The sequence below is a fragment of the Lutra lutra genome, chromosome 15 (genome assembly GCF_902655055.1).
Source record: "Lutra lutra chromosome 15, mLutLut1.2, whole genome shotgun sequence".
NCBI lineage: Eukaryota > Metazoa > Chordata > Mammalia > Carnivora > Mustelidae > Lutra > Lutra lutra.
Window position 1 is genome coordinate 25,415,365 of NC_062292.1, and position 20,960 is coordinate 25,436,324.

Consider the following 20,960-nt stretch of genomic DNA (forward strand, 5'->3'; position numbering starts at 1 on the left):
CAAAACCCGGGCGTCCGTATTGCTTCCAGTGCCACACTGCGGGCATGTGGCCCCCAAGGACTTGCAAAGCTCAAATCAGAATTCCAATCATGAAACCGCAGGCTTCAAAATGACTTGTTCTCATTACAATGTATGAAATGATCCGTAAATACATATTTTAACATTACAGAGTTTAAATATTATTACACATCTTACTTGATGTCAGATTTTGTTAAATGCGTGCCGTTATCTCAATTTACAAAGGTCAGTCAGGTGGCAATGGAGAATAGAGCTGGATATATTTAAAATTTTTCTTACCAGTACATCTGCGGCTCAGATAACCCTGCCTTTTTCAAAGAGCTTTGAGCTTTTTTTTTTTCCCCTTTCAAATGAGACTTTAATGAGTATCATGTGGATAAACTCTTTGCAGAGGTTTGAAAAGATCCAGAGAAACACTGTAGTAGGAACAAGCAAACCATTTTGGATGGAATCATAAGCCATTTGAATGCCTCCTCATCTCTCTAGTTGTGTCAGAACCTTTTGGCTGCATTTTTCCGCCACAGGAATGTTTTCATCTCCATGGCTAGGTAAATAGAATGTTCATGTTGTTGCTCGATTGCTATTCATGCCAGCACAGAGTAGCAGAGTGACCTACTTCCAGCAGCATCCATAGAAAGCTTTGCTGCTTTCCATCACATCTGATTTTAAAAATCTACCTTCTGTTTTGTTTTTGTTTTTTTTTGCATCCTCTGCCCCCCTCCCCCCTTGGCCCCAAAGACAACATACCATGGACTGTCAAGGTCCTTATTTCTTTCTCTAATCACTCTTGCTTTCTGTGTTGGTTCCTTTTAGACCATCTTAAACCTTTTCTGGAAAAAGAGAAGTGGAGTGGGTGGCTAGCCTTAAAGGAAGTGAGCATTTCTGATGTTTAAAGGGTCACCATATAAGGTAGGGCTGCCGAGAGGGATCCCGTGACGTTTTCTTACTGAGACTACCTTGGACCACATCACCATAAAAGGTAGATAACTCGTCGGAAACCATTCGGAGGCATCTATATGTGGATGGTTCTTTCTTATCAGGGACCACTGACTCGAGTTCCCAGACACCACTCTCATGACTTTCTATAGTGCCAACACTTATTCTATAAGTTGACAGGCTGGATTGAGCTAGAAGCGTCCCAGACTCCAAGAGGAAAGTCTGATTTGAAAGACTTCTACAGAGCCTTACCCAGTTGGCATGCAGAAATACATATGCAGTCTGCACCTGATTTGGGGTGTTAACTAGAACCAAGTGCCATGTGTGGTTTTGGGTTATAGAACACCATGGTCACAGCTAGGAAGTCATTGGAGACCTTTTGTTCCCATCATTTGAGGTTGAGATAAGTGAGCTTCAGGGAGGTTGTAGCAGCTTTATTCTCCCAGCTCCCCCATCCAGTGCTCTCTTCAGCCTGCCGTTCCGTTTCTCATCACTGGATCATTAATGCTTTGAGGCGCTCTTGTTTTTTGAGAGTAAATGTCACCAAGCAGGGGAAATAGAAATTCAGTTATCCATCTCCTGGTCACAAGTGGAAATTTCTCTTCCAAATCTGCAAGTCAAGGAGGTTCCAGTTACTTGGAAAAGAGATTCTCAAAATTTTAAGCCATTCCGCTATAAAGTATTTGCTTGCGTAGTGCTGTGGACATGGCTCAAGCCGTGAGATGATAAGAAACAGCCCCGGGGCAGACCGCAAGCTGAACAGAGAAAGCACAATGAGAGTCCCATTCCCAGTCGGACTTTGAACATCTTGACAAAAGAATTTCCTGGCTTTGTTGTCTCCCATTTTGTTGTTCGCTGAGCCAGGCCTCCATAGGCAGGGACTTCAGGCAAGCAATCGATGATTTTGGCATCTGTGCTGGTTGAATTCAGGCCCAGCAGGGCACCTTATCTTATGTGTTTCTCACTCTGGGCTGTGGGATTGTATCATTTCAGAACTCCATTCCAGATGGTCCCCGTGGAGAGGTGTGGACGCCCAGCCAACTCAGCCCCAGGGACATCGCTTCTCTGGCTAGTTTCCTTTTCTTACTCTTCTTGACTTTGTCTGTCCTCTTTGCATTCTTCTCCTTTGTCTGCTCTTCATCTGTCCCTTATCTTTCTTCACAGATGGCCAGGACACTAATGTGCTGCTGTCATTATGTTATGGAACAAGTTGGGGTCTTTAGAGGCTGCCGTTCCAGAGACATTAAAGACTTGGGTCACGCTTGATACCAGGGTAAAGATTCGCAGGATAATTAGTGATCCTCTACTGTTATTAACCCCTGACTTAAGCAGGTTATTTTCTTACAAAGGTGTTGAAAGTTAATGCCACTGTTAATAGTTTCAGTTGGAAGACCATAATGAAACCATGTGGAAAACTACACCTACCATCAATATCTTTCGAACTTTGAAATTGGGCAGGTGGGGGATAGTGTGGGAAGGAAAGTGACAAAGAACGGAAGGAAAGGGGTAACTATATCATGGGCTTACCTTTGGTTATCTTCATGATAGTCACTGGTGGACAAGACCCATTTGATATTTTTGTTTGGAACAATTAGTTTATCCCTGCTGAAGTCCTGAACTTACAAGCTTCATCCCATAGGGACACTCAGAATGGCCCCTCACATAGCACAGGTGGAGGGAAGGCTAGATTCCACTTGTAGAGATGGTCCCTTTCCCTTGGAACTTTTTCATAAAGAATATGGAGCTATTCACAATATCACACTTAACAACTGAAAAACAACCAAGCAAAACTGATAACGCATAGATGCCCCCGCTCCAGTCCCTTAACAGCAGGGAGTTTCATGGTAGTGCATTTTGTTTGTCTTCCAACCGACAGAGTTCTTTCCTAACTCTGCTCTGGGGAACCTTCTCAGAAGCTGTATGAGTTTGGGTTTGGAGGACAAGTTTCTAAGATGAACAGCAAGTTTGAAAATCCTAGTAGTCAGTCATGGCCATCAGGGGTGTCTCCCTCAACCTTGAAGGACTGTAGGGTCAGTTCAGCCAGTGTCTCAACAAGGAAGCTAAGAATTGACAAGTTAATGCTTTCTTCCAGCCTGACCTCCCCACTTAACCAACCTCTTTACTACTTAGCTGGGTTCAGCCTGAAACCCAGCCTTGTCAGAAGTGTAAAAGGGGCCCAGAAAGCCAGGACTGCTCAAAGCCACTCTAAGTTTCTCAGTGACTGAAGGGATCTTTGAGAACGTCTCCATTTCAAATTCACATTTGACTTGAAATTGCCAGATTCTTTTTTTTTTTAAATTTTTTTTTTTAAAGATTTTATTTATTTATTTGACAGAGAGATCACAAGCAGGCAGAGAGGCAGGCAGAGAGAGGAGGAAGCAGGCTCCCTGCTGAGCAGAGAGCCCGATGCGGGGCTCGATCCCAGGACTCTGAGATCATGACCTGAGCCGAAGGCAGCGGCTTAACCCACTGAGCCACCCAGGCGCCCCTTTTTTTTAATTTTTAAAAAATATTTTATTTATTTATTTGACAGACAGAGATCACAAGTAGACAGAGAGGCAGGCAGAGACAGAAAAGAAGGGAAGCAGGCTCCCTGCCGAGCAGAGAGCCCAATGCAGGGCTCAATCCCAGAACCTCGGGATCATGACCTGAGCTGAAGGCAGAGGCCTTAACCCACTGAGCCACCCAGGCGCCCGCCAGATTCTTTGAAAGAGGGCATCATGGATCTGGTGTTCAATGAAGTTGTCTTTGGGGCAAATTCTAATGCTAATAGGCTGTGTTGTCTCAGCAGCTTAGTTCAGGGATGCCCAGCATGAGGGGACCTAAAAAGGGGCAGGACACTTGGATGGGTTGAGGAAATGGTTGTGTCTGGAAAAGGAACTTCTGTAGCAAGATTTGGGTATCCTAAACTAACCCCGCAAAGAGACAGTATTACAAGTTCACAGGACTCAAACTAATATAGAAAAATGACTAAGGGGGTGCCTGGGTGGCTCAGTCGGTTAGGTGTCTGACTCTTGATTTCAGCTCAGGTCATGATCTCACTGTTCTGGGATCGAGACCTGCATCAGGCTCCATGGTCAGTGGGGAGTCTGCTTCAGATTCTTTCTCTCCCTCTGCCCCCGCTCCCCAGCATGTACATATGTGCGCTCTCTCTCTCTCTCTCTCTCTCTCTCTATTTAAAATAAATATATCTTAAAAAAAAAAAAGGAACAATGACTAAGACTAATTTAAAAGTGATTTTATCTCACTCTCCTCTGGACCTTTTCCCATCCCAGATTATTCTCTAGTATGTCTCTGCTCGAGGTTCCATCTTCCTGCTTCCCTGTTACATGCAGAAGCACCAACATTTCTTCCTTAGAAACCACATATCTGCACCAGAATGAGAACTTTTCTCACCAGCCTGAGGTCCAGTCAGAAAGTGGGTCTGGCTCCTAAAAGCGCTGATGAGATATCCCAAACCTGTCCACTCTGGTGTTCAGAGGAAAAGGGAAGGTAGAGTGTGGGTTCAAACTGAAAAAAGATTGGACATTGTTTGGCACATTGAAATGATCATCTTTCTAGGTGGTCATGTGGAGCACACTGTTACGGACTTAGAATCATGGAATGCCAAGTTACAGAAGGGTCCTGAAATTCTTCTATCCAGCTTCCTCTTACATAGATGAGAACATCCAAAGCTAGGCAGCTCATTCCAGGTTAGTCCAGACCAGGTCTCTTGAATTCCAGCTCCGTGTTTTGGTCCCTGCAGAATACAGGATCGGGATTACCCAGAGATTGGGATTGAGTCCACTTGGTCTGCTACTTTCTTTCTGGAAATTCTTGATCTTTCTAAATCGTGGCCTCATTCACTTCTCTGCTTATTAATACCATGGGTGACTTGCCATTAGCTCAGAACTCCTTAAACTGGCGTTTACACCTTTCACAGTTGACCTCAGTGTACATCTCTAGCCATGACTCCTCTGAACAAATGCCACCCTTCTGCCAGCAGGCATCATCCTGAATCTTTGTACACATCATTCTCTTCATCTGGAGTTGGCCTCCAGCATCTCTTCCCGTTCTATGCCTTTGCATGGGTTTCTGTCCAGCTGGGTGCCACCCTGTCACTCGGCACTGTTGTTACTCTTCCCAGTACTTAGTCATGGCCATGTCTTCAGTCTCTTACTCCATCAAAGGCTCCTTGGGAATAGGGATCACATAGCACAGTTTGAATGTCACCATTAGAGTGTGCTCCAAAAATCGTCGTTACGTGTAAGAATAAATGGCATCCTGGTTCCTGTGTGTCCCAAGCAGGTCCAGAATTTTGGGAGGTGCTGAGAGATGTGAAGCTTGTGAGGGGAAGAATGGACATGCTGAAAGTAAGGACAGCCTCCCCTTCCTAGAGATCTCGGTCCCACAGTGTGATGGTGGCCGTGGTGCCCATCCCACCCATGGTATCTTGACATGGCTGTGAAGGATTCTGTTGGCAGTTGTTTTATGAGCACACTGTGGCAAAGGTTCTGTCTGAGCCTCTTCCATAGCCCTCAGGAAGCCTTGTATGAGAATAACTGTCACTTCTCATCTGTGCTTCTTGGGAATCTCGGGGAAGGCTTCCATTGGTAGGGCAATTTCTGACATTCTTCTTAAGATATTCTGCTAATATCCAGACCAACATATTACACTTAGGTTTCAAGCTCTGATCTCAGCCCCATTGGTGATGAAATTCACAAAACATTTACTGTACCCTGGGTTTTTCATTGGCTGACCTAGGGCAGGTATTGCATATGTAAATAAGTTCCTGGTTTCGTGTTTTAGCCCTCCCGTGTCAGATCCTGCCAGGAAAAGGGAAAAAGCCAAGGAGGAAGCTATCATTCTGTAATTATCTTGAGTTTTAAAAATGACAGGTGCCCTCATGGGCAGGCATGGTGCCCTACTTCCTTTGCTCTTTATCCTCTACAATGAGTCTGGTCTAGGCTGAACCAGGATATCACTGTCTGTGGGGATGGGCATGAATAACTCACAAAGAGATTCAAAGGGTTGGCCTGGAAGCCTAGGTCAGAGATTCTGTGCTCTCAGCTCACCTCCCTGTGGGAGCATTTTTCAATAACCCCACCATACCTGTTCTTTTCCTTGGTACCATCGCTCCTAGGACCCCAAAGCAGAATGCCTTCCTCTTCAGAAATTGGCTTGGCCTGCTGATAGGCATGGGTTTCTCTTTGGGCTGTGAAGATGTTCTGGAATTAGAGTGGTAACGATTGCAGAACCTCGTGAATATACATATAATATACTTTGAAAGGGTGAATTTTATGGTATGTGAATTCGATCTCAATTTAAAAAGTCATGGAACACTAAGACTTTGCACAACAAATTAAAATATCGCAGCATGAAAACTCCTAGAAGACACATGGACTCTGTCCTCAAGTGCTTTCTCTTCTCTGTGCTTGTGCAAAGGTCATGTCATCCTATGTGTGTTGGGCGCAGAGGGGATCTGGTAAGTTTTATCCCCTGTTTTGATTCAGGCTGGCATGACCTTGGTCTGGGTGTTTACTTGTCCTTGCTTCCACAGTTAAAATGGAGAGAATGAGCCTCGCCTTTCTGATGAGGATCTCCTGGGAAATTTAAAAAAATCGGCTTAAGAACTTTAGAGTTGTGAGGTACTAGATTCCTTCTGAAGAGTTATAGAAAGGGCGGAAGTGGCACCCAATGTGTGTGGAATTAATCCCGGGCTGGCTAAGAGCAGGTGTGGGTAGGGTCTGCGCGTGTGTTGCTCTGGGTGATTTAATGATGGTGTTAGGTGCTCTGTTAGCAGCTGTTAATGGTCGTGATTGTTGTCCATGGTGAGGAGACTGTTTGGTTCCTACCGTAGTGGCCAGGAAGGGACTTGGAGGAGGGGTGTGTTTCTCAGGAGGAATTGCCCTGGTGTTGTGAGGTGAAGGCTTGACTGGTGGTCGGGGAGGGGCTTGTGATGGGGGGCCTTCAGTGATGTGTCGCAGGGCTACTGCTGGGAGGCACGCGCCAGGGTCTCTCTTCACCTGGAAATCTGGAAGGCCTCCTTAGAGCCGCAGTGAACTCGGGAGGCTTATGTCACTCACTGCCTCACTCAACAAATGGAGCTGTGCCCATGGAAAACCAAGACCCAGATGCAGGTGAGCCTCTGTTGTCACACCCTCTGCCCACTGCAGCCTCCTAGCTGCTTGTGCTGGTTACTTCCCAGAGCATGGGCAGCCTACCGTCCTGATGGGACGATGGAGTGTTCCAGGCAATGGGGTGAGGGGCTGAGGATGGAGGTGAGCCCTGATCATCTTGTCTGTGCTGTCTCCTCATTTTCCCTCACATGCCCTTTTACTCTTCTCCCTGGTCTGGGGGTTGTTAGGAGGAGTAGGGAATACCATCCGTGTGTTCCAGGACAGGCGAGTGACCTGTGGCTTGTATGAATTCTTCTCACTGACCTACCCTGAGAGGACCAGACAGTACTCTTTTTCTTCCTCCTCCCTCTAATTATCCTATCAGTGTCTGAAAGTCCTCTCCCCCCTTCTCTACCTGTTAAAAGGAAGTCCACTCAGCCTTCAAGGTCCAACGCCAGTATCTTCTTCTGAAAGGTTACTTTTCTCCCCCTCTTCCACCCTCAACCCAGGCAAGCCTACTCTCTCCCTCTACGTTTCCACATGATGTCATTATGCACACGGTGTAACACCTGCCACGTTCGCATTCATTCAGAGTTGGTTGCTCTGGAGGGCTTGTTGAGGGACTCATTTAGATTAGTATTAGTACTAATACTCATTTAGATTAGTATTAGATTAGTATTACAGTGCCTAGAACAGTGCCTGATGCATAATACATGCCCAGTGGGTATCTGGTAAGTAAATTAAATGAATAAATATATAAGTAAATAAATAAAGCACATCATTTGTGTCCTCCTACAAATAGTGAAAGATATTTATAAACTCCATAAATATTTAAAATTGCTTCCCTCTTTATGGTGTGGTACTTGATGAGAATACTATTCTAAATGTGTCTTATTAAATCTTTTTTATGCCTATGGAATTTTTTTTTTTTTTTTTGGTCAAAGGTGATAAATTTTAAGAGAAGAAACCATGCCTTTTAAAAAATGAAGTTTTATAAAGCCATGCATTGCCAACGTGTGCTCAGCAGAATATCTGTTCCCCTGGGTGGTCACAGTTGTTAAGGGAGAAGGGATTTGGAGGCCAAATGAAGTTTAGGAAAGGCTAGGTTAATCAGGTCTCTCTACTATGGGATGTCTCAAAGCTTCCATACGATATTGTTCGGGAATATTAGCAAGATTCACCTGTAATCTTGGCGTACTTCTGTAACCATAGCTTAGCACCTACAGTGTGGTGCGCCTAGTAGGGTTTTGGTGTTTTGTTACTCATCGTTGACGTTCGTCTGCTGCCTCGATGTAGAGCCCCGAGAGCGGGTGAGCGCTTCCGTCCATGATGAGGCCTCACTTCTTCACCACCTTCTCCACGTGCACAACCTCTCCTCTGCAAAGATGAGAGAAAAATTAAAGGGAATTAGAACATTACCGGACACAGCATGTATCCCACACCACCAGTGGGCTATGCAGCAAATGACTGTGGTTTTAGAAATATCCTGTGAGCCCCAGTGGCTCTGAGGTAACCTCTCAGGACTGTTCCAGACGTGCCAGTTCTCTGCACAGTAATTACCAACTCTCTCCTTGGTAGATTCACTGGTGTCTAGGAATAATTGCTAGGGAACTCAGATTTTCAAATTTACAAGAGGCAAACAACCTTGTATTTACCGCAGGGGTTTATTAGGAGATTCAAACTGTGCTGGGCAAAGGATGCTATTGATCCCAGAAATATGGGGAAGAACTTGAATTTTCACCTTGGTATTTTTCTCAATGGGTGAGAGCCAGGCTCACTAGATTACGGTGCAAAGACCTATGGGGGAGCATTCTGTTTTTTCTCAGGGCTCCTTCCCTTCCTGGAGATTTGAGGTAGCAGACTTAACTCAAGCCGGAACCCTTTGTTGTCTTTAACTGATGCTGGCTAATTGGTACCATTGATGAGGAGGAAGAGGAATAAGATTCAGATTGGTCCAGTCAGAATTCTGACCCGTGCCTTTGGTGTTTGTCCCCTAGAGATCTCAGGGAACACAGAGGACATCCCTCTGGTGCGCTGGAGACAGCAATGGCTGGAGAACGGCACTTTGCTTTTTCACATTCATCACCAAGATGGTGCCCCCAGTCTCCCTGGACAAGACCCAACGGAAGAACCCCAGCATGAGTCAGCAGAAGAAGAGCTGAGGATCCTTCACATCTCCGTCATGGTAAGAGCGCCATGGCTTTAGCCTCTTGGGTCATAGCTGATGTTATCCTGACACAAAGGGACTTGGTGCCATAGACACAGCTCTGCAAAACCCACTGCACCATGGTCATTCCTCCTGTGAATAAGTAAATGTCCTATTTGTGGGAACTGTCTCCACCTCTGGTGAAGTAAAAGTTGTGATTGTTTCTGTACCACCATTGCCCAACTGTTCGCCTTGGGAACGTGCCTGGATATGGAGTGACTTTTACAGATGAGAGACAGTATCCGGTGCGGGCACTGGGTTGTCTTAGAAAGGGGTTATTCAGGGGTGCCTGGGTGGCTCAGTCGTTAAGCATCTGCCTTTGGCTCAGGTCATGATCCCAGGGTTGTGGGATCGAGTCCTGCATTGGGGTCCCTGCCTGGCTGGAAGCCTGCTTCTCCCTCTCTGACGTCCCCTACTTCTGTTCCCTCTTTTGCTGTGTCTCTTTCTGTCAAATAAATAAATAAAATCTTAAAAAAGGGGGGGGGTTATTCAACTAGTAAAGAAGAATATCTTATAATAGTTGCTCCATCCGTGTCTGTGGAATGACTGAATTGCCAGGCTCCTTGCTGCTACCAATCCCTCTTCTCTCTTTTCCTGAGGGGAGAAAGTCAGCGTTTGGCTTCCTCACCTCTTACAACGAAGGGCACATCAATACATACTTGCTCTTCTCTGCAGCCTAGCTCAGAATGTCACTGTCGGCATCCCTTCTCCTACTGAGAAATTTGAGCCTTCAAGAAAATGAGCAGGTTCTTTCTAAAATTCTAGGGACTTGTATTGTAGAATCTCCCTCAAAAGTAAGTGCTCCAAGTGCAGGGGTTCTGTTTGGTGGTTTTTTTGTTCACTGATGTCTTCTTAGCACTTAGAACAATGCATTCAGATAGTTAATGCTTAGTAATAGTTGCGGAAGAAATGAATCAATTTCCCCAGTGGAGATAGAAAATGCCTGTTTCACTTGTGGTAGATCTTTCATTGGTAAAACCAAATATATCACTTGGTTTGGGGGTAGCCTGAGAGCAAGCAGGCCGAGGCTGGACTGATTTCATGGGCCATATGTGCAGGAAGGCATGGATTGCTTCACATTTGTGAAACACTACATAAAACCAGTCTAAGTCTTGGTCTAAACTCTTATCGATTCCTCTGGTACCAACATGACATGCTATTTAGTTTTGTGTATCAGATTGGGAGAAACTGAGCACATTTTAGATATATAAAAATTTCCATCACCCGAATATTTGGCTTTGAAACTCTTCCCCGGAAAATCTCTGATAAAAATTTCAGAATCTAAGTCTTCTATTTCTTCCTCCATTGCTGTTCCCATGAACAACTGGCTTGCTAGATGACCTGTGTAGACACAAGCTACTTTATTTAAACTATATGGTCAAGAAAAGAGTCCTCGAAGGGTACACGGAGGTTAAATCTGTGTCTAGATGTGTGAGAAGGCAGACAGAGAAGTGAGATTGTTCTGCCTCGCATTTCCAAATTAATTGAGGTTTATGATAAGGCAGGTAGGTGCCCTACTCATACATCCTTAATTATAGACTAACATTTCCTCTCTCAGGGAAGCTTGTCTTCTTTAATGTAGCTTGTAGTGTCCAAAGAGTGGTGAGAGCAGGCAGATCAACTGAATCAATCCTGGCATTGACTGGAGTGACAGATGCAGAGGCTACATTGTCTTCACATTTATGGTACAGTCTGATTGAAAAGAAAGGCACAATGGTGGACTTCTCACCAGCCATTCCCATCCTCCCATCTCATTGTGGAAAGCAGTTATTATCATGGATGGTTTTTGCTTCATTTTGTTTCTTTTGGTCTTAGACCATTTCAAGGAATGAGTCATCACCCCAAAGAAATGTTTAAGGTGTAGACAAGTGTCTAGAGTGTCCTAAGAACTGATATCGGGTGTGATTGTGTCTGAAAGAGAGAACTTGACTATAGGCAGTTAAGATGAGCAAGGGGTCAGAAGGTGTGTTCGGTGGGGGCTGGAGGAGTAGTATGACATCCACAGAAAGACAGCCTAAAGCTGGTTCCAGTTGCTATGTCCCATCTTGGTGTGGCAAGGATCCTACGTTCTGCCCCCAGAATGATGTCTTTTAGTAAGTTCTCTTGAGAAGTGTATGTGTATATATGTATGTGTGTATATGCGCATGTGTGTTTGTGGGCGGGTGGGTGGGGGTAAAGCTAGAAATGTGCCAATCAAGGATGCCAAAGGATTTGAGGACATGGTTTGTGCCCTTAAAATATAACAACCCCTATGAGGAGCCCTACCTTATTAATACTTTTTTTTGAGGCCCTCCCGAGCAGGGATTAATGGACCATGGGCACTGAAATGGAAAGAGAACAAAAGCCAGCCTTCAACCTGTCTCTGAAATCTTTCCTTCATATGCTACCGATCACCCATGGAAAACCAGCAATGACATTCTGTCTTCCAAATAAAATGGAAGAAATTGTTCCTGCAGCTCTATTTTACTTTATTCTATGTGATTTTTCATTAAGCTGGAGGGGAGAGAGGTTAAAAGTGCATGGGCAAAGGGTAGGGGTAGGCAAGTCTTGTGTTTGTGGCTTGACCTCTTCGATATGGATAGGTCCACATCTCGATGAAAAATTCAGGAAGGCTGTTGACTTCTGTAAGAAAACAGGACTCCCAAGGTAGAGTAAAGACAGAAGTACTCCCTCCCACCCTTGTCAAAGATGGTGTGGTCAACTGAGTCTCCTTCAGCCCGGGGTTGCCACCTCCCCTTGCCTTGCTCATTCCGTGCCGTACACCCTTGCTCAGCACCTTGCCTATCCCTCACATTCTTTTCTAGATGCAGTTTCAAAGTCTAAACTTGTGTGTCTGCCCTCAGCTTAGAAATCAAGCCTGAGGGTATCCTGTTTGTGGATGTCGTTCCTAGAATCTCTGATGGCTCCTTCTTAAGAGACTCAGGAACTGGTAGACTTTATCTGATACCCTTTATACCATATCCTTTGGAGGTGACGTAGGCAGCCATCCAAGCCCTCTAGAAAGAGAGTATTATAAACATCAGAAGATTTCTGCAGTCCTTTGACTAGTAAAGCTGTTGGGCAGCAGAATGCACTTACACAAAATTTTATTATCCAAACCCTGTTAGTTACGAAATGATAACAGTGAACTATTTTTCATTAACTATAACGATCGATACTGATGCGGTTTTCAGTTTGGATCCAAATAACATAATTTGGAAAAGAGAGAAGTTAAGGTGATTATCAAAACATGAATACACCCAACCTCTTCTCTCTTGTTAAGAAAATGTATATTTAAAAGCTTAACTGGTAATTCAAAATATTTCCAATATGTGTCAAGGGAATTAATGGCTCTGTGAAAACCTTGGGGTTTACATTTCTCTCATGTATTTACACTTTTCTCATCCATATTGCCTCAATGCAGGGACCACTGTTTATTTTTATATTTTGCATTTACTGCGCTTAGTTTTAAACACAGTGTAAGTAATGAGAGACAGAAAGGCAAAGGAAAACCTTTTCTGTATCCATGTAACACTCTATGAATGAGAATTGGGGAATTCTTTCTTACACTGGGCCCACTAAAAATATACCATCAGCAAAATTGTGGGCTTGCAGAAAATCAATACCTCGGCTGGGAACTTGGCAATTTAAAACTTTGAAAAACCTTTTGCTTTTCTTATTTTTCAATCACATCCTAAAATTTTTGAATTATTTTTTCCAAAGAGGTACTCTTTCCCTCCTGAAATTGTATATTATTGCTTGGAGCGTCAAACAATGGGTTTTAACCTCCTGCACGATTCCAATGGGGCTGAAGAGATTTATTTTGAATTTTGCAAGATAATTGACATAGAAAACTACTGAGGTACGCAAGGGTACTCTTCTGCAAACTCTTGAACAACTGAAAGCAAAATCATCAAATGAAAATTGATGTGTGAATTTAAATCCAGAAGTCAAAAGAATTTTTCAGGGATAAGCAAATTGTTTACTCCATAGAAGATCAGGTTTTATTATGACTTTACATTAGATATTTAGCCTCTGTGGATTTAAATTTCCATATTGTGCTTTGGCTAATTTGCCATATGATCCACATTTTTCTTCTTAAAGTATGCAAAGGAATTGAATGGTGCATAATAGCATTTTAATGTATTATCTATATATTTCATCTCTGTAATTAAAGATGGCAATGTTAATAGACTTCCTATACGCATATAGGTTGGTTAAATACATTTTCACAGCAAGTAACCTTTCAAAAATGCTTCAGTTTGATACATGTTTTTTGCGGTGATAACTCCCACTCTTAGGCCCAATTCAACAGTTGTGGGGAAAAATAATTTTTGAGCGTTTGTTGATCTCCCTGAGGATTGTGTAGTTAGAGCCCATCACTGAAGGCTGGGAGTTGCTGAAGACGACTAGTCCTCACTAGTCCTGGCTGGGTGGAGCCCATTGGCCAGTGTCTGCAGGTTCCTGTGACCCCTCCAGCTGCTGGCTTCTCGGGTGTTTCTAGGCATCTTGTTTCTGGGAGCCCCACGTGAGCTCTGGACACATAGTTTTCTTTGGGGAGAAACAGTGTAGAGAACAAAAGAAGGCCACAGGTGCTACCGTGGAGTCCCAGTGTCCAGGAAATAGAATGGACACTTCAGAGAAGTCCCATTCTGGGGGTGTGACACGTGGGCTGAGTCAGTGCAAAGCCGAGGGAATATACCTGCGGAGTCTCCAGAATTGTGTTTCCAGGACTGTAGACAACCGTGCGCATCCTTGTTCAAGTTCAGTTCAGCTGCCTACGCGTCACGTGTTCTGTTGCTGGAAGCTGTCTGCACTGCACTCCTAAAGCTCAGGGACGTCCAGGGGCAGGGAAGGGCAGTTCTACGCCTGGTCATTGCTATGTGCCATCAAGACCATCAGTTAATTATTAAGTGTCTGTGGGCACAGGAGAGCTGAATGCTTTCTCTGTCCATTCCTTTTGCCTTCAGCTAATCTATTAGAGAAGTTGATTAGCGAATTCATTAATAAGGGTCACTTTTACATCTCTGTTGTCAATTTATATCATTTGCTCAGTTCAGCTGAGGGTGCCCTAATTTATCAGGGGCGATCCTTCTGATCTTTAGAAAGAAATGGGGGAGTTTAGTCATATCTTGCATTACCACAAAGGCTAGAACTAGAGTAATGGTTGAGTCCGTCAGAAGAACATTTCTAGCAATTCAAGCCATCCATCACGAGGCAGGACTGATTTTCGGCCATCCCCCCCACTTACCAAAGCCATCGTTGTGTACTTGGCTTTCCATTACAAAAATGGTGGGCAGTTCCTAAAAGAATCAGCAAGATCCCTACCAACAAGACCTCCTCACTCTTGGGGTGTTCCTGACGGACTGAGTTTCGAAAGATAAGCCTGGGCCTTTTGGGAACTATCCCAAGTGCCGAGGGAGGATTGGTTTATAAAACCTTACTACCTGACACCATGGTTTGGCTGTGCAACTCTTGCCAAGGCGTATTAGGTACAGGTACCTGTAAGTCCATCCGCCGTTCTGGTTGACGAACTGTTGTGAGTGTTAACTGCCCTCCCGTATTCCTGTACAATGGGAGCTGGGGTGTGCGGGAAAGAAACACCAGGCTTAGGGTTGGAAGATGAACTCCAGAACCTGGCTTTACTCCTTCAGGTAATCCACTGACTTTTCTGGAAACTTCCCACTTCATCTGTGAAATGGATACATTCACTGCTGAGGCTTTTTAGTTTCAAAAAAATGGAAATGCACTCAGGCCTTCTCTGTAATGGAGTTTGACTACAAAAATTCACATGGTGTTAAGGGAGACAGGAATCTTCAGATTTAAAAAAAAAAAAAAAAATTCCCCAGAGCAGAATTTCGTGGAGCCTGGAGCTGGGAGATGGTGCAGGGTCCAAGTCACCCTGTCGGCCCCCAGCCTCAGCGGTCTGTGGTTTGGCTCTTTGGTGTCTGTTTTCTTTGCTCCTGTTGCCATGAATTAGCTCCTTTGTCCAGTCTATTCTGTAAATCTCACCCTCACTGTGACACTTTTAAATGTTTGTACTATCCATTTACTCATCAACTCCCCTCACTTACGGCCCCTGCTGATCCCTGCAGCTTTCCAATGTTTCCAGTTTTGTCCATGCAGCTGCCAGATTCCCCGCTTTCCTCCACGTATTCTAACTCCGTAGGGACACAAGCAGAGGGACCAGCTAGTGCCTGCAGTTCCTTTTTTTTTTTCAGAGCTTTTCCTATGAAGTTATCCCATAGGAGGATGTAACCCTCACCTTCTCCCATTGGCTACTGTTATGGGGAGGTTGGCTTAGGTGGCACAGAGCATGATTAGTCTTGCTCCAGGCCCAGCTCAGAACCATTTGCTTTAGCAGAAGCTGAGAAGCCATGATTCCATGATTTAACTGTCCAATACAATGGGCATATACTTGTAGAGATGCTTGGAGAACAGAAAGATGCTTTTGTCGTCATCATCACCACCATCCTTATCATTACTGTCATCATCATCACCAGCACCATCATCACCATTACCACCATTACCATCATCTTCACCACCATTACCATCACCACCATCATCACCATTACCATCATTACCTTCATCATCACCACCATCATCACCATTACCATCATTATCACCACCATTACCATCATCATCATCACCACTATTACCATCATTATCATTGTCACCATCATCACAACCATCATCACCATCATCATCATCATCACCATCATTACCATCATCACCATCATCCTCATCATCACAGTTTTACTTTGTATTTACCAAATGCCAGACACTACTCTAAGTACTTTCAATATCTGTTGCCTTATTTTTTATTCTCATTACACCATGAGGTAGGGCTTGTTATCATCCCATTTTATAAATGATGGGTCTGGGAACCAGACAAGTGAAGTATCTCAAACAGCTGTTTGACTCAAACAGCTGTTTGGTTATGGAGCCAAGATCTAAATTGAGATAGTTGTCAGTGTCTAGACTCTATGCTCTAAGAAGCACCCAGCTCATATTCTGGACAATAGTGAGTGCTCGATATGTATTTATTATATGTCCTTTTACCAACTTTTGTTGTTTTGTCCACTTTTGACTGCTGAGAGTCATCTGACACTTTTTCCCATCGTTACTTCCAAACAAATAACTCTATGAGCACTAGGACCCACAATCACGGTGGAATATAGATCTTTCTTCCTGTAGCTACACTAGGCAGCTAACCCCAAAAGCTCAGATTTGGTTCAGCTTGGCTACATCCAGCTGCTAACCTTGGCTTCAGCCACCCCACCCCACAGCTGCAGCAGGCTTATTGGCAGGGAAGAAAGAGGGACGTTAGGGACTTCCCACTCTAAAATTGTGAAAGTCATAGAACAATAGGCTTCTTCATTTACATACTTTTACACTTTTGTAGTAAGGTTAAAAAAAAACACAACGTTTTAAAAGCACTGTTGACCTATCATTGATTTAAAAAGGTCAGTGACTCATTCATTCATTTAGCTATGGATTCTTTACCAGTAGGGATACACACGCACGTGCGCACATGTATCTACTAAGGAGATAGAAAATTAATAAGACAACATTCTGCTTTCAAGGAACATTTAATCATATTATTAACACTTCATATTTGAGGATGGCCTCTGGCAGAACTGGGAGCCACTGGAGCCTGGTGGAGTGTTCTTTTTCATTTCTTTACATGTTTTACATCCTCTTTACAATTTTGTTCTTCTCTTTCCTGAAGCTCATAGGGGCCTTAAGTTGCCCCTATTTCTCCAGACAGCAAGGAAAATAGCTAAGAGGCCACATTTTCACAAGGATACTATTTTTTAACAACATGATGTAATACTCTGTTCAGCAATTTAGCCCACTTGATATAGAAGCCAACAAATTACTTTTAAGTACTTGGTTCCAAAAATCCCTGAAGGTCCTTTTGAAAGCAGGAGTCATAATCTCTGTGGGGTTTAAATCGATCTGAAGAACTGGTAACGCTTCTAGTAATGAAGCTCACATTTCCCTTATTGGGTCCCAGACAATGAATGGGATCATTTTCGTGCATCGTATCGATCAACTCCCACGGCCTTTTGAAACAGATAACAATTCTCCCACTTCTCAGATGGGAACACTGAGACTTAGAGAAAGTAAATCACAAATCCAAAGTTATATAGGTGGAGCCAGGATTCAAGGCAAGTGTATCTGACTCCAGACTGCGTTCAGCTAGGACGGCGTTGTTGGGTGGCATCAGGGTCACCCAGTTTCTCCAGTTTTTAAGGATATCGGATAATTCTGCTTCTTCTAGTTGGCACAGTAGAAACCCTTCCCTTGATGAAAATTAGGAGAGCACATAGAGAACTGGGCAAGTTATCATCATGGTGGAGTCTCTGAGGCTTTTGGAAAGGTGAAGATTTGGATGGAAAGAAGGGGGTAAGCATTGCAGAGAAGGCTGGGGTTGGCTCCGAACAAAGGTTATGGAGTAGCCGGGAAGCCAGTGAAGATGTGTGTCCTGCGGTATTGAACTTGAGGGCCGTAGTTTTATAGCAAGTCTTCACTCTCAGAGAGACCAGTTTAAATACTAGTTCTACCACTTACTAGATGTTCTAGTGTCCTTGGGAAATTACTTAAAACTCTCAAAACTCACTTTCCTTCTTTATAAAATGGGAATGATAATGGATTCTGCTTCTTCAAGCTGTTGCGACGGTTAAATGAGATGATTCTTACTAAGCACTTCCTACAGTGCCTGACCCATGGGAAGTGCCCAGTAAATATTCACCAGGTAAACTCTTGGGGTGCCATGCAAGCTGGCTGTAACAGTTCCGTGTGTGGTGTTACCCTGGGGCCTGCTACCTTAGGGAACCAGAAAAGCAGCTGGGATCATAGCAACCTTTTACAGGAGTCCTAGAGGAGTTATGTTAGGGGACAAGATTTGAGGCAATTAAGGACCTCAGGGCAACAGAGCGGGCTTGTGACGAAGCTGGGACGTGGTCTTGTACACCTAGGGCATTCTGAAGCCACTTCTGTTTCCTTGTTTACAAGGTTTCCTAGCAACTGTCCTATGGTTTGGGATGATAATCCCAGCTCCGAACTTCCCTGGAAGGACTTCACGGATTTATTTATTTTTTTCTCAAACCACATGATGTCATCTTGGGAGTTCCTCTTCTGCTCAGGTATCTACACATGCACACAAAGGTTGTTGTTACTTATATTTGTGACAGGGAAAAGAAGGCATAGACTGGTGGGTGACCTTCGTGGCCAGCATTGGTGGAGAGACTCAGAGTTCGTATTCTGAAGGCTTTTATCTTTCCTCTAGCTCGTGCTGCCCGAGTCTAAAGTTTTGGAATTCTTTCATAGACCTGAAATTTGCCTTTAAATCTGCCCTCAAGCCCACCCTCACAGGTGCTTGCTGGAGACAGTAGCTTTGGATATAGTAGATGTTGACAGCTATGTGCCCACAGAGAGACCCCAACCTGGATAATGGCAAGAAACTATGCGATGGGTCTGAGAAGGAGCTCATGATAACCATTTCAGCCTTGCAGGCTGTATGAACTCTTGCCATTGTAGGGCCAACCTTATACACTAAGTAAATGGATGAATGTAGCTGTGTTCCAATAAAGCTTTATTTATAAAACAAGCAGTGGGGCCCATTTGGCCTGGAGGCCGTAGTTTGCTGATCCCGATCTGGTACACTCTATTTTGTCTACAGATCCTAAACAGAGACTAAAATCCTAACGACTTGGCAGAAGTGATAGGGTCCCATTTGCAGAAGAAAAGGTAATAGTTTGCTAGTTTAAGTCAGACTCCTGTAGATTGATTATAATTGTCACTTAAAACAGGCATTGACAAAGATTGTTCTTGCTACAAATTCAAGGCACAAATTCAGGTAAAATGCAAGCACATTAGCCTCCCCTGAGAGGTATTGATAGGTTTAGGAAAGACAGAGTTGATGAAAACAAAAATATGCTTAGACTTGACAAGAGAATTATAAACAAGATGCCAATTAGGAAATTCGCTGTTTTGTTCCTTCCCCGTGAAGCTGATGGCTCCTGGTTGGTTTCAATTTTGACATACACAGTTGACTTTCGTGAAATGTTTAAGTATGTTAAAACGGCCCCTTAGACCGAAATACCTAATACAAGTGTACATGCACGCAGAGAAGTAGATTATGGTTCCAGACATGTCACCATGCATTTGGTTTGTGATACATAAGGACTTTAAGAGTTAGCGGTGGCTGTCTGCCTTGTTTATGCGGCTGAAGGTGGACGAGGCATTTTAAGACCTCACGTCATAAAACCGCCTTACCGCATACCCTGTCAAGTACGCGCTCAAGTTCATTGGAAGCCTTGCCGGCATGAGTGGCTGATGTCAGTAGCTCTCCTGCAGGCTGCCCAGGAGTCTCCACGGCACATCTGAAGAGGTCAGGAGCTTCCTGCTGCCGCCTTGCTATTTACGATCCTCCCGATACCTCTGTTGCTGCTGCTGACATCCGTGAATAGCAAGGGATGAGTCAAGTCGCCTTCTAACTTGGGAGAATCAGATGCTCAGTTAATTGATACATTGAACTGTGGCTGACAGCAGTGGGGGCTTCAAGGAGCAGTGTCTGGGATTTCTGGGCATGGCTCCCAAGGCCAGAGTTTGCTTAAGGTGAACATCACAGCAGTTCTGCTGTCCCCTAAAGCACCATAAGGAAGACATGGGGGTCAGTCACCAGGTGTTTGTTAAAGGGCTCAACCGCTTTGTTTCCTTCCTCCCTATAGCTTGTCTGAGCAAGACGATGGAAGGCTTTGGGGCTAATACATATAAGCATTTGGGATGTGGAAGAGGGAGTGTGTCGGAATTTGACATCGCTGGAACATGGACACATTCCTACGAAGTGAGATAAGCTGTCACACAGAACGAATGCAGGAGGGTTTGTTGATTTGATTTGATTCTTTTTAGTCCTGCATGTCGTGGAGTCAGGTCACTGTGTTAGGGCTCTGCTGGCCAGAGCAAGTGGCCTTAGCCCATGAGAGTTCCAGGCTGCCCCGGGCATGACCACCTCCCTTTGACTCCTCCTGGGGTTGGTGTGGGCAGCACCACCATGTCCCAGCCGAGGCTCTGCTTAGACCCTCCGGAGCAGAGTCAGTCAACAGGGTTGACTCATCTAGACGGCGTTTTTCTCTTCTTCCCTCCACAGTGATAAATACTGGGCCCGGGAGACAAGCGGACCCCCGAATTAGAAGTCAGGAGGCTTTTGTGATAGAAGTTTACCCCACGAAGGTCTGAGACTGCTGCCAAATGTCTTCACCTTCCAGAGTCTCTTTCCTCAACTGTGAATGAGCCTTCTCAAAACTTTAGGCATTCAGAGTGTGCCATATTTTCCCCCCTATCTATTCCTGTATTCTCTGAATATTTTTATTTAAACTGACTGGCTTTTCCCTTTGAACTCATTTTAGCCTTAGATGAAAATGCCAATAAAATCCCGGGTTTGATGTTACCGTTAATTATTTCAGTAGAGGTTAGGAAAAATACTTTTTTATAAAATAATAAAATTAGGATGTCTCCCACTTTGGCCAGCCATTGGCATGGCATCAACCAGGATCGTGGAGGGGCTGTGGGCACTGCGCCTTGGGAACCCCAGGCTGGATGAACTTGGAACTTACCTCTGGCTCTGACATTCCAGGAGTATGAAAGTGAAGGACATAAGGGACACTAGCAAACCCTGGTTAAATCAGACCTCAGAGTAATGTGCAGAGAAGCTC

At 44.3% G+C, this 20,960-nt stretch overlaps 1 protein-coding gene across 2 annotated transcripts in view; it reads left to right on the forward strand.

Moving 5' to 3' along the window:
- Positions 1-20,960, forward strand: part of ASTN1 (astrotactin 1) — a 326,135-nt gene that overhangs the window by 107,204 nt on the left and 197,971 nt on the right. For both annotated transcript variants that reach the window (XM_047705323.1, XM_047705324.1), the window contains exon 2: positions 9,050-9,237. In XM_047705323.1, coding sequence (XP_047561279.1) covers positions 9,050-9,237 — 188 coding nt within the window. The remainder of the gene's footprint in view (positions 1-9,049; positions 9,238-20,960) is intronic.